Raw genomic sequence first — 13,685 nt, 5'->3', positions numbered from 1 at the left:
CCCCCCCTCCCTTCCTTCCACCTTCCCTCCCTCCCTCCCAGTTTTTAAAGTTTAATTTTATTTTCGAGAGAGAAATAGCATGAGCAGGGGAGAGACAGAAAGAGAAGGAGAGAGAGAATCCCAAGCAGGCTCTGTGCCGTCAGCACCCAGCTGTGGGACTCAAACTCAGGAAATCTCAGGGTCCTAACTGTGAGATCATGACCCGATCTGAAACCAGGAGTCAGACTGAGCCACCCAGGTGCCCCAAAACACTTCTTTCTTATTACCACCAGGTGGCACCACTGGCCCACGGTGACTAGGTTTCTGTCTAGAATCAGAAGGGAAGGTTTTGAGAGCCCATCACTGGGGGGTAATAACATAGAGGGGTTTGCAGGTGTGTGTGTTGGAGGAAGATACTTGTGTACTCTTTTCCTCTCTAGTCTAGAGATTTTGGTAAACAGTGTGTATAAGGCAGGGAATGAAGCACATGAAGAATTTAAACCTTTATTATCTTAGCTCATAGTTTTTATTATTTTTCTTTTTTTTCTTTCTATACTTGTTCCTTCAGAAACAGGTAACATTTTTCTGACAGCCTCTTTGTATTCTTGCATCTTGCTTTTATAATGGTTTTGTTTCTTACCATAGAGGATAATGGAATATTAACATACTCTTACATGACATTGGGAAAATTTGCATGCAAATTGCCACAGTTGCAATTAGATTATAGCAAATTAATTTTCCAAACTTTGCAGAATCCTGGCTACAGCATTGTACTATTTAATTCCAATGTTGTTTTTCAAAAATCCAAACATCGGGCGCCTGAGTGGCTCAGTTAGAGTGTCTGACTCCTGATTTTGGCTCAGGCCATGATCTCAGAGTCATGAGATTGAGCCCTGCATCAAGCTCGGCTCTGGTTGTGGAGTCTGCTTCAGATTCTATCTCTCCCTCTCCCTCTTCCTCTTTCCAAGCTGCTGTGCATGCATGCCCGTGCTCTCTCAAAAAATCCAAATATTGAATTTTCAGAATTTACAGTATTAGATATTGTTCACAGTGGAGAACGAAATATCTAGGTCTTGCATCCTTCTAGCTGATAATAGAGTGTTGACCTGAGATACATATTTATGACCAGGGTTTTCCCCAATATTTTAACACTATAGCTTCATTTTTGTGCTTTCTACTTCTGTTCATCTTTTTTACATCTTTTTCTAAGTCTACTCATCTTTATTTAAAACAAAATTTTTTTTACATTTATTTATTTTTGAGAGAGTATGAGCAGGGGAGGGCAGAGAGAGAGAGAGAAAGAGAGAGAGACAGAATCCGAAGCAGGCTTCAGGCTCTGAGCTGTCAGCCTAGAGCCTGACGTGTGGCTCAAACTCACGAACCAGGAGATCATGACCTGAGCCGAAGTCGGACGCTTAACCGACTGAGCCACCCAGGTGTCCCTTTACTCACCTTTAAAAAGGGACTTTCTGTGGTGCCTGTTTTTTTGTTTTTTTTTTTAATATTTTTAGCTTTTGAGGGAGAGAGAGAGAGAGAGAGAGAGAGACACTGAGTGTGAGTAGGGGAGGGGCAGAAGGAGAGGGAGATAGAATCTAAAGCAGGCTCTAGGCTCTGAGCTGTCCACACAGAGCTCAGCTTTAGTTGGTTAAGTGACTGACTCTTGATTTTGGCTTATGTCACGCTCTCCTGGTTCATGGAGCCCCATGTCAGGATCTGCCCTGACCTTGGGGAGTCTGCTTGGAATTACCCCTCCCCCCGAGACTTTCCCTTTCTCTCTCTCTCTCTCTCTCTCGCTCGCTCTTGCTCTCTCTCGATCTTCCCTGCCCCTTCCCTGCTCATAGGTTCACTCTCTCTCAAATAAATAAACTTTAAAAAATAAGTAAAAAGACTTTCTTTTGGGGAGGTTTTAAAATCAATAAATATTATTAAGAGAGAAACAACGTCTTTTCCCCTTTTCTGCCTTGAACACTATCGTGCTAAATAACCACATGTGAGTAGTTAATTCCTTTTACAAGATTGGTATTGTAAATGGAAGATTTAAGATGATAATGTAGTATTGAAAAAAAAAAAGGGTTACTTAATAATGGACTCTTAATACAGCCTAAATTGTGATCAGCAGATTAAAACTTGGTTCAATGAAATGTTAGATGCTTGGTTCTGCATTGGCTCCTATTCAGGGGTCCTTTTTGGTTTTGTGTAGGATAATACTGAGAAAAGTATATTTATCAATTTGAGGACCCCTCGACTCAGTCCTTGTCTTTCCTAAACCCTTTGACAAACACACATAGGCACCTCAGTGAGAATAAGTCCATTTATGTGGTTCTGTAAAAATATCTCTTGCTGCTTTGAGCTTTTAATTTCTTGAGTTAAAAGAGTATCATCTTTAATTCTGGATTTCCATGTAAGAAATGCTTTATGCAATGAAGATTCTTTTCAAAAAAACTAGTGTAATTAAAACATGAATAGGATCAGCAGTATAAATTAATAATCATATTGCTTATTGCAAAAGAGGACATACATGACTGGTTTGGAATTTTCCTGTATTCTCGTTTTCTGTTCTAGTTTTGTGAGAAAATAGGAAATTTCAGCATCCTAATGTAAGTTATTATTGATGTTCTCTTGAAGCTTTACATGTTCTTGAAAATCAACATGGCAAAATAACTTTTACCAAGAATTCGTACAACTGTAAGGTGATATAGAATATGGCTTGTGTCAGGTGAATGTCATGTAAAGCCAAGTTTTTAGGGCCATTAGTGTCTTCCATCTGAAGGTGGGATTATGAAGACAGCATTAATCTATTAGAACCTCTTAGCTTTCCCAAGGTGCAGTCGTCTTCCAGTGGATGGTCAGTCCCACTCTGAGCTGAGGCCTGCTGTTCTTGGGATCCCCCTTGTTATGCTTTTAGCTCTTACAGTTGCTCGTAATGGGAGCTGCAGAGCTGGAAGCTAAGCCCACAGGTGCAGTTACACTTTTTATTTCCTGGTGTGCATATGCGCATACACCCATCCATCCCTAGTTTGGGATGAGAGGAGGTAAGAGCTAGTAGTGACACTAGGCTTGTAGTGACATGTGTAAATTTGCTGGCTCAAATTTCTTTGGAATCACCTTGCCCACTAGGGAGCCAATGACCATTATAGAAGTCATACCACATAAAATTCCCTCTGGAATTGTCTCTATTCAGAGACAGAGCTGTTGATTCTTCCTTTTCTCCAACTCGTTGGTGGCAGCTTATAGTAAGGGTGAGGGCATAGTGATTGGGAGCTAGTCCTTCTAGCGGAAGTATGATTCTGTAGCCCTGTGCTAGGTGATAACCCTGTGGCCCAGCCATTTAAATGCAAATCTATATCTTCAAAGCATTTTCCAGTACTCTTATTGCCCAAGTAGACTCTTACTTACCTGGTCCTAGCACCTACTAGAGATAAATGTTCTTTGCTGGACAGCAGCTATTACATATTTCCTGTCAGCTGAGCATAGTAATGCTCTCACAAGCCAGTGCTCCTTGGTAACGTTAGTCAGAGGAGAAGAGGACACAGTAAGTGAGAAAGTGGTGGTGGGAAGTCCAGGTAGATAGGCCTGCCATCTGAACCTTCTGCGGACTGATGACACTGTAGGGCCTGAACTTTGTAATGAGTGGCTATAGGAAAAAATGGATTCTACATAGTGTTTGGTCACTAAGACTGGCTTCAGTTACTAATGGCAAGAGTACGTTAGGATATTGACCTCTGCATGTAGACTTGGATTCAGAAGTTAAAGTATCTCCTTATGTCTGGCTGTATCTCTGAGATTGTATCTAATTGATGGATCCATTAAGCAGAAATCCTGTTTTACGTTGGATTGATAAAGATCTTTTGGATCACTTCTGCAACACAAAGTACAGTAATTATTTTTAATATAATGACTTGTGTGAATACATTAAAACATTTCATGTGGCTTAAAATTATTTGGGAAGAACATACCTTCACTGAAAGTTTTTTGAAGATTATAGTATTAGAAGCATTATAGATCTGAAAGCATACCATTACTGTTATTTTTTCTATATGATAATTATTTTTCACATACCTCTGTTGATAATTTGTGTGTGTTAGTGTAACCTATTGTCTGGCTGTATGATCTTTCAACTAAGTCCATCTTCTGCAGATGCTTTTACTGACTCTGCTATCAGTGCTAAAGTGAATGGTGAACACAAAGAGAAGGACCTGGAGCCCTGGGATGCAGGTGAACTCACTACCAGTGAGGAATTGGAGGCTTTGGAAAATGACGTAGTAAGTAAAGTCTTTTCGCTTAGTATTAGACTATGGTCATGTCATGTGATGTGGTGTGGCCTCGTCATTTTGTTTTAGTTTAAGTATATTGTCATCACTGTAGCAGATATATTTAAAGCATCAGTTTTATTGTCTAAATAGAGGCCTCTTCCCACACTTACGAATTATTTCTATGTTTTTAAAGTAAATAGGAACAAGCAGCTTACAGATTTATTTCTTCAAAAAAATTTTTTTTAATGTTTGTTTATTTTTGAGACAGAGACAGAGCACAAGCTGGAGAGGGGCAGGGAGAGAGGGAGACACAGAATCTGAAACAGGCTCCAGGCTCTGAGCTGTCAGCACAGAACCCGGTGCGGGGCTCAAACCCATGGACCATGAGTTTATGACCTGAGCCGAAGTCGGCCACTTAACTGACTCAGGCACCCAGGCGCCCCGCAACTTGCAAATTTAAATTGGGAAGCATAGGAAACTGGAAATGCTGGCGTGTTTTGCTTTGAATGCTTTACAGAAGAAGGCAGCCTGAGAAAGGGGTGTCTTAATTGTTGACTTTACCTAGAGGTAAGGTCAAAGGATGACTCTAAGGCTTCTTGTTTGAGGAAGAGGTACTCACTGTTAAGATACATAGTCCACATGGGGCGCCTGGGTGGCTTAGTTGGTTAAGTGACCCACTTTTGCTTAGGTCATGATCTCATGGTTCGTGGGTTCGAGCCCCGCGTCGGGCTCTGTGCTGACTGCCAGCTCAGAGCCTGGAGCCTGTTTCAGTCTGTGACTCCCTCTCTCTCTGACCCTCCTCTGCTCACGCTGTCTCTCTCTCTCTCTCGCTTTCTCTCTCTCTCTCTCCTAGGGGGAAAAAAAAAGATACATAGTCCACATAGTTATCCATGGACATTGGGATTAGAAGACTTTCTCTTTTTTTCCCTTAAAATTTAAGTTTTTTTGAGTTTTAAGCACAGAGCCTGACACAGGGTTTGAGCTCATGAACCATGGGATCATGACTTGAGCTGAAATCAAGAGTTGGACACTCAACCTTCTGAGCCACCTAAGTGCCCCAGAAGACTTTTACTTTATATGGAACATATACTCCTTAAGCAATTTTAAAGCCTCTGTAGGTAACTGATCTCCTGCCCACATGTGTTAGCCTCAAGCAATTGTTTTTGAGGGGGTGGTATTATAGGATAGTCTTATCTGGAGTAGCACAGAAGGACCCTAGGTTGATGGGTGACTTCAGAGTCAAGCTTTAATATTAAAGTTGCCATCAGCAGTACTACGATGATGCTGTGTCCTCTTTTCTAAGATGGATGAGGATTATGTGCTATATTTTGCCCCTTTCCACCATTCAGACTTTAAAAGCTGGAGGGGTTGCAATGTTAGTGAAGTGACTATCTAGGCATTAATATTCACCAGTGAAGATTCTTGCAGCCTCTGCCCCCAGTTGGTTGATTCTTACAGATTAAACAATGTAGGCTAGCTTTTGAGAGTGGTAATTTCCTCATAGAAATGTAGAGTTCTCTCCATTGAGGTTACAGGTTAGTATGCTGAACCCTTTGCTCAGGACCCACAGAAGCTGTTCATGTTGAGACCAGTTCTAAAACCCAGCTCTTGTGACTTTGTACAGTGATTGTGTGTTTATTCTCTCATGCTGCCTTCTCTTTGAGTATACCCAGGGGAAAGGGGAGGATAGCCAGGATCTAGTACCATGCTTACACCTTGAAATAGGGATACAGCAAGAGAAAGCTTTGGCTTATTCCTTTCTTCCCCCGAAACTCTGGAAGTAATTTTGGCTATCAGAAAGCATCCTTTATCCCTCATGGATCTCATGATGAGTCAACTCAAGAAAGTCTGAGGTATATGCCCTATAGAAAGATGGCTGTTAAGGAATAGGGAAAGAACTCTGACATGAATGCTCACATTTTATGAAGTACTTGAAATGTTTTAAACTTCTTCGAATAATCTCTGAAATAATTGTTTTATGTAGTCATTTGCCAACTTGTAGGTCATCATATATAGAAGAAAAATGTTTTCTTTAAACATTTTTAAAGGAAATTTTTGCCTATTTTTAAATTAGATTTTGCTGTTATATATGATAGATATTGTTAATGTAGGATGTTTTACTTAAGAGAAGTACTTTGTCATTTTGAAAAATGAACTTTTATTTTCTTCTAGTCTAATGGATGGGATCCTAATGATATGTTTCGATATAATGAAGAAAATTATGGTGTAGTGTCTACATATGATAGCAGTTTATCTTCATATACGTAAGTTTAGAAAATTGACTTTTATTTTAAATGCGTTTGTCTTTGATTTTCATCAGCTTATGTTAAGATGTTGAATAAACGTTTCTGTTGGATTATAGTTTAAACAGTTATGTGAAATAATTAATCCTGTCATTACCTAGGCTGATAAATTCTCATTAAAATGGAATAAATTTAGTTTACATATAACCTAATTTTGTGCCCTAGATAAATTTTGGTTTTGTTTTTAAGTTGTAAAAACTCTGAGTTTGCAAGTGTAGATGTTATGGGGCAATAGTCAATTTAACCAGTTTTGGAAATGTTACATTCCTCTAGGGAAAAGTGAAACTGAAAAAATTCTAATTTTGATTTATAAATAAGTAGATCACTGTAACTCTTTTATAGTTTTATCTGTATTTCAAACTCTCAACTTTCTTAATAGTTTTTTGGAACAGTTCTATAAACAGCGACTTTAAAATATTCACTTTGCTTTTTCTTTTCCTCACGTTTCAGGGTACCCTTAGAAAGGGATAACTCAGAAGAATTTTTAAAACGAGAAGCAAGGGCAAACCAGTTAGCGGAAGAAATTGAATCAAGTGCCCAGTACAAAGCCCGAGTGGCCCTGGAAAATGATGATAGGAGTGAAGAAGAAAAATACACAGCAGTTCAGAGAAATTCGAGTGAACGTGAGGGCCACAGCATAAACACTAGGTATTTAAAGGAAATCATGATGCAGTATTTTGGATACACAACTCAAGGTCTGTGTGAGAAGGTGTATTATTATTATTATATTTCATCTTCCTTTAATATAGCCTAGGTAGAGAATGCAAGTGGAATTGGTTTAAGATTCTGTTAGAGAAAGATTAAAATAATCTTGGGAAATAATTATTTGAGCATCAAGATCTATGAAGTCAAGTGTTGGAAGTATAGTGATAAGCAAGCCAAGGTGTGGAAGAGCTACTTAAATAATAGTGATCAGATAGGGGTGGGGGTGCACAGAACATATCACTAGGATTTGCTAATTAGAGGTGTGTTCAAAGTAGTAAGAATGTCCAGGGTGAGGATGACCTAGCATGTAACTCTGGGGTCAGAGAAAGCTTTACAGAGGAGGTGATGTTTTGTGATAGGATAGTAGATCTGTCTACTGCCCAGAGAGAAGTATGAGAGAGGCATTCCTTGCATGGTGAAAAGACATGTGAAAGAGCCTGGCCAGTTGAGGATGAGGCTGGTTATTTCGTATGTCTGGAATACAAGGTGCTAGGTGCTGTTGGGGGTGCATTGGTGGCTGGTGATAGGAACTGAGGTAGTGAAGGACTTTGTGTCATGTTAAAGAGCACCCTGTAGGCAGGAGATGGTATGAATGAGGTCTGGGACATTTGAGAATTGGCCGAAACAGGGAGACCAGTTAGTATATTGAAACTGTTCAAGTGTGAGAACTTGGTAACCACCTAGGCCAGGACTGGTGATAGGAAGGTTAGAAAAACCAGTGGTGACCTTAAGGTTTATTTGATAACTAAGTTGATTGATGTTTGTACTGGTAAAACAGAGCAACTTTGAGGGGAGATAAAGTGAGCCCATTTGTTCAATTTATTGCATTTGAGGGGCTCACAGGTCTTCGATAGATTTATTCGTAAACGTGTCAAGAACAACCGGTAGCATAAGATCAAATTCTCGAATACGCAGCTTAGAGTCTGAAGATTTGAATTAAAGTGTTGTTCAGTGGGAGATATTGAGACTTTGGGACTGGCAGGGTGGATTTAGGATTTGTCAGTAATGCTGATATTGAATGAAAATCCAATGACTAGCCACAGACCAAGAGAAAACAAAATAGAGAAAGCAAGGACAAAGAAAGTTTCACGAAGACTGACCACATTTGATAGAATCAGCCATCTAGCCAAGTAGGATGAGAATGAGTACACTTGCTTATTAGGAGAATCTGAGAGAAAGAAAAGGCCAGAAGCTAGACCTGAGAGTAACATGGAAGAATAGGGGTGTTTGGGAGTGAGACGGTTCGGTTTAGTATTATAACAAGCATTCACTTCTGCCTAAATTACTTTTCAGTTTGTTTCATTGGCCTGATATCTATTAGGATAAAATGATTTAGAGGATCTCTCATTTTCAGGGAAAATAAATATATTCCTCCTGGACAAAGAAATAGAGAAGTCATATCCTGGGGAAGTGGGAGACAGAATTCACCGCGTATGGGCCAGCCTGGATCAGGCTCCATGCCATCAAGATCCACTTCTCACACTTCAGATTTCAACCCGAATTCTGGTTCAGACCAAAGAGTAGTTAATGGAGGCAAGTATTTTGACCAGATTTGTCAACAATGTCATCGATCATATATATAGTTTTCTGAGTATTTAAGTTTAACGTAATTGGTAAGAGCATGCACACCTTCAGTGATTTCTGTGGAGTAGTTTTTACTTCAAAACTATTTAAAACTTGCTTTTGTGGATATCAAACTAGTAAAATTTATAAGTCTTTGGCATATACTGTACTTAGTATGATGAGATTCTCACATGTTACAATAAAGTGCTAAATTTAACCAAAGATACTCAGTTGGCCAAAAAATACTCCACATATAAAGAAATTGGAAACTTTGGGTAGGTTCTCAGTTTTTAAAAAACTGGATGATAAAATGATATTGACATAGTTTATATGGAAAATCCTAATCCGTGTGAAACATTTCAGTGGTTAATGTAGATTCATTTTCATTAACTGTTTATACATTTCTGCTTACTCCAAGAAAGGATTTGAGGTAACTTGCTGTACAAGACATGACCAAGAGTCATGCGAAGAAGGTGAAGAAAGAAATGTGCTTAAATAAACAATAAAAACAACTCTTAGTTTAATGATGGATGTTGTGGTTTAGCATAAGTAAAGTGAAGGAGACTTGCATCTTTAGCAGGCAGATATTCTTCTGCTCTACCTCTAAATCAAAGGTTGAATATAGCTTCTAGGTTGTGGATCTTCCACGTGAGTCTGGGATACTAGACAGCAGTGCCTTAGACCACATGGAAAAATAGCAGTACTACTTTACTAACCCAGGGAACAAAGTAGACATTCAGTTTAAGATATTCAAGTTTGAAAGCTTAAAAACGAAAGTAGAGAACACTGAGTTTCCAATTTCAGTTGTTTCTCTTGAGTCTTTCTCCAGAATTCCTCTCCACATAAACACTCTTGAGTATTTTCTGTACTTAGTATTGGGGGTAAAATTTCTTTGCTCACTGAGCAAAGAATTTGAGTTGTTTATGAACAGAATTTTCAAGTAAAAAACCTGAAAGGGGCTAGGAAATGGTATGATACTCAAGTGTGTGGAACCCTATGGAGAGGAGACCTGGACTGTTTCCTAATATTAAGGTAAGTGCTATGTGCTATGTAATGTTATACATTAGCTGTATCTTGACCTGTGCCTATCCATCAGTGTCCCTTTATTTGGTGATGACTGCTCTGTAGTTGCATTGTTTATTAAGCAGTCTCTTAAACAAGTGTTTACTGCATAAATTATTGAGCAGGTCCCCCCTCTTTTTCTAGTGTGTTAAGATTAAAATGTTTTCTTGAAAAGGCAGTGAATATTAACCTTTGTCACTCCTGTGACGCAAAAAAATAAAAGTAATGTTTTATTTCTACTTATGTGGACTTGCTTCATGAGATTTTAAACCGAATCTTCAAATATAAACCAGATGAAAATGACAGATGGTTATTAAAAAAGAAAACCAGCATTTTTAATGGGATATAATAGCTACTGCTTATTTTCATGTTTCAAAAGCTAAAACTAATATGGTAAATAATCTTATTCCTGAGTTTTGTGATTGTGTGAAATTATCTAGTTTGTTATATTCCTTTTAATAATTGATTACTGAAAAACAGTTATAGAACCAGGATTAATAGGCAGAAAGTCTTAACTGTCTTCTTCAATAGTATGTGTAGATCCTAATTAACCCTTTGGGAACGTGTGTTCATTTAAAGAGACTTGATTTTAAGGAGGTTAAAGTAAAATGTGGATTTATGTCAGTTAAGTTATGCTAAAACTTATCACAAATCAAATGACTGTCCTCAAAGGGTTAAAATGTACAAGAAATCATTTTTGTCATTTTACTTTTTTTCTGTTTACTTTTTTCCCTCATTTTTTTCTTTAGTTTTTATACTTTCCTTCATATCATTTGTTCTGTCAGGTGTTCCCTGGCCATCGCCTTGCCCATCTCCTTCCTCTCGCCCACCTTCTCGCTACCAGTCAGGTCCCAACTCTCTTCCACCTCGGGCAGCCACCCCTACACGGCCGCCCTCCAGGCCCCCCTCGCGGCCATCCAGACCCCCGTCTCACCCCTCTGCTCATGGTTCTCCAGCTCCTGTCTCTACTATGCCTAAACGCATGTCTTCAGAAGGTACAATACCACAATTTGTTCATGTTTTTGTTTGTCTTTGTTTAACTCCTATGTGAGTTTATAATTACAAAATAGTTTCCTCTTCATTATTTAATAACCTATAATTTCCGTGTTTTAACTTTAGTTTATTAAAACTATTTCTATTAACCTTTTGTTCATTAGAAATTTGATCAGTGCTGTGTGAAGCTATGAATTATCCTGGATTTTAAGAATGAGGGTTTATCTCTGCCTGATAATGATGCTCTTTTACAGCCCCAGAAGGTCTACTCCAGGTTTCTGTGCCTCTCAGTATACAATACAAACAGTGGCTAACGATAAACAATGAACTTTCTTCACCCAATCTTTGCCTCACTGTAGAAGCTATCATAAAAGATAAAATAATAAAAAGAACCTATTATTTTACAGCTCCTTGGCCAAGGTATTAGTATACCTACCTGTTGGCCGTCGGCAAGAATGGTGGTTTAGGGATCCTTTTTGAGAGGGACAGTGTACGTAGCTGCCTTTGTGTGTATCGACTCTTAGATTATAATATGGAGATGGGTCTTCTATTTGGGAGATTTAAGAAAATTAGCTTTCTAATATTTTCTAGTAAAAGTCTAATCTGGAAGAAGTCCTTGATCTAAGATAAAGTTGTTAATAAGACCATTTGCCCTTGTCAATAAAAACCCCAAAACAAACAAAAAAAAACCTTGTAGTTCTCAGGCAATGTTTGATGCTATGTATCCAATGTTGTAACGTATCAAATGCTTGGAGGTATTGTAGGAAGGTCACATTTACATATAAATGCAGTGCATATTTTAAAAACCTGTTTTCTTTTTTTTTTTTTTTAATTTTTTTTTTTTAAATGTTTTATTTATTTCTAGGAGAGAGAGAGAGACAGCCTGAGCAGGGGAGGGTCAGAGAGAGAGGGAGTCACAGACTGAAACAGGCTCCAGGCTCCGAGCTGGCAGTCAGCACAGAGCCCGACGCGGGGCTCGAACCCACCAACCGCGAGATCATGACCTAAGCGAAAGTCGGACGCTTAACCGACTAAGCCACCCAGGCGCCCCTAAAAACCTGTTTTCTGAATAAGTCCTTTTGATGTTTATTTAAGAGTATTTGTGTTAAAATTTTAATCTGCTTTGTTCATTAAAATCACATTTGATACAGCTTATGTTGAGACTAATACAGTTTTCTGGCAGTACTTCCCTGGAAAAAAGTATGTTGGCTCCATTTTAATGAATTGTTGCCATCTAGGCAAGACAGAGGTCTTGTGATCTTGACTAAAGTGGCTAACCTTGAACAGCACTGATTTTTGATGGTGACTGATGTTGCACTGGTTTTTCAAGGTGACTTCCTTGCACAAAAGTGCCTATAATGGTGGCCACTAAACAAGAAGTTAAATTCTGTTGAAGTATTTGTTGGGGTGCATTGTTTGAGTAAAAACAGGACTCATTAGTGAGTATGTACATCTTCACCATAGTAAGTTTTAAGGACTGCTTGTGGATTAAGTATTCAGGCATAAGTACACCTTCTGCATATTCAGAGCTGCTACATTATCCAGTTTTTCTTTTTAACTAGTTTGAATTAAACTTTTCCAGTCATGTAGTTAGATGACACTGAAGCATTTTTAAAGTGTGAACGTCAAAAGTAAAACTACTAAATAGTAAATACAGTGGTTTTAGGTATTTAAGAGAGCACGTTTTGTTTCTGTATTTTACATGTTATCAAAAAGAATGGATTTTTTTCCAAGTTAGAGTTTGATTTCACTGAGCTATACCAACCAACCAACCTTCTTGGTCGTTTTCTCTAAATAGGTATAAAATATATGTATAGAGATACAGTTACCTAATTCTTCAATTTTTTTTTATAACAACCCAGTTTTCTCCAGTTGAAAACCATAATAGATAACTTTAACATTGTGTCCATGGGTAAATTCCTACTGAGGACACAATTTATTTTACATTCTAAAGAGTTGGACAGCAAGGTGTGAGGGTGGTGGGGGCCCTTGGCTTTGACATTAACAATGAGTTTTACTGAGTGTTAGCACTGTCTGGCATCTCTACTGAGAGCAAGTCTGTCTACTGTTTTCACCTGATTGTTTTGTTCAAATACAGAGTAGACTTTTTAGAAATAGAAATCATTAATGGGTTGACAGAATTAATGACGTAGAATTTTGACAATTTATATAGTGTAGATTTCTTCTCCAAATGTCAATTATTCTAGTGTTTCAGGTCTTTTCAGTAGTATTTTCAGCTCATTGCCTGGTTAAGTCTAAGAAACTACTTACAGGTAAAGACTGCTTTAAGGCATAGGTTGTAAAATCTATTACCATGGCAGAAGCCGTAGATAAGCTAAGGTTTTATAGAAACTTAAGAAAGGTGTGTAGATATGTTTCCATAGTGTAAAAGTATATAGGGATTAATAGTCTTTTGTCCAAAATTATTTTTTTCCTAATTTTAGAAGTAAAATAGAAAATTTGAGAGAAAACTAAAAGTGTATGGTAAAATAAAACTTATGTAACCATAATTTCTATTAACATTTTATTTTTATTTTTATATGCCTACAAGTAATGGATATAGATTAAGCAAATTACCAAAAATCTTTGAAGTGTATGACATATCTTTGATTCCTTATGCCAACTTCATCCCTCCTTTTCTTTAAAAATAGAGGGAAATAATATAAAATTTATTCATAGAACCTGTGGCATTCCATAAAATAATTCTGAGAGAATATGGCCCAAAATACATTTTTTTGTTCATTCTTTTATAACCAAGGAAAAGGTAGAGAGAGGTGTGTGTGTGTGTGTGTGTGTGTGTGTGTGTGTGTGTGAGAGAGAGAGAGAG

At 38.0% G+C, this 13,685-nt stretch overlaps 1 protein-coding gene across 6 annotated transcripts in view; it reads left to right on the top strand.

Annotated features, from left to right (window-relative positions):
* ATXN2 (ataxin 2) overlaps positions 1-13,685 on the top strand; it is an 84,956-nt gene that overhangs the window by 27,597 nt on the left and 43,674 nt on the right. For 5 of the 6 annotated variants that reach the window (XM_077748090.1, XM_077748088.1, XM_077748089.1 and 2 more), the window contains exons 5-9: positions 4,117-4,241; positions 6,405-6,496; positions 6,986-7,183; positions 8,595-8,773; positions 10,651-10,860. In XM_077748090.1, coding sequence (XP_077604216.1) covers positions 4,117-4,241; positions 6,405-6,496; positions 6,986-7,183; positions 8,595-8,773; positions 10,651-10,860 — 804 coding nt within the window. The remainder of the gene's footprint in view (positions 1-4,116; positions 4,242-6,404; positions 6,497-6,985; positions 7,184-8,594; positions 8,774-10,650; positions 10,861-13,685) is intronic. The other variant, XM_077748092.1, reaches the window with a different exon arrangement.

The sequence above is a fragment of the Crocuta crocuta genome, unplaced genomic scaffold (assembly GCF_008692635.1).
Source record: "Crocuta crocuta isolate KB4526 unplaced genomic scaffold, BGI_CrCroc_1.0 scaffold29, whole genome shotgun sequence".
Classification (NCBI taxonomy): Eukaryota; Metazoa; Chordata; class Mammalia; order Carnivora; family Hyaenidae; genus Crocuta; species Crocuta crocuta.
The sequence above is the reverse complement of the archived record's forward strand: the minus strand, read 5'-3'. Positions and strand labels throughout refer to the sequence as shown.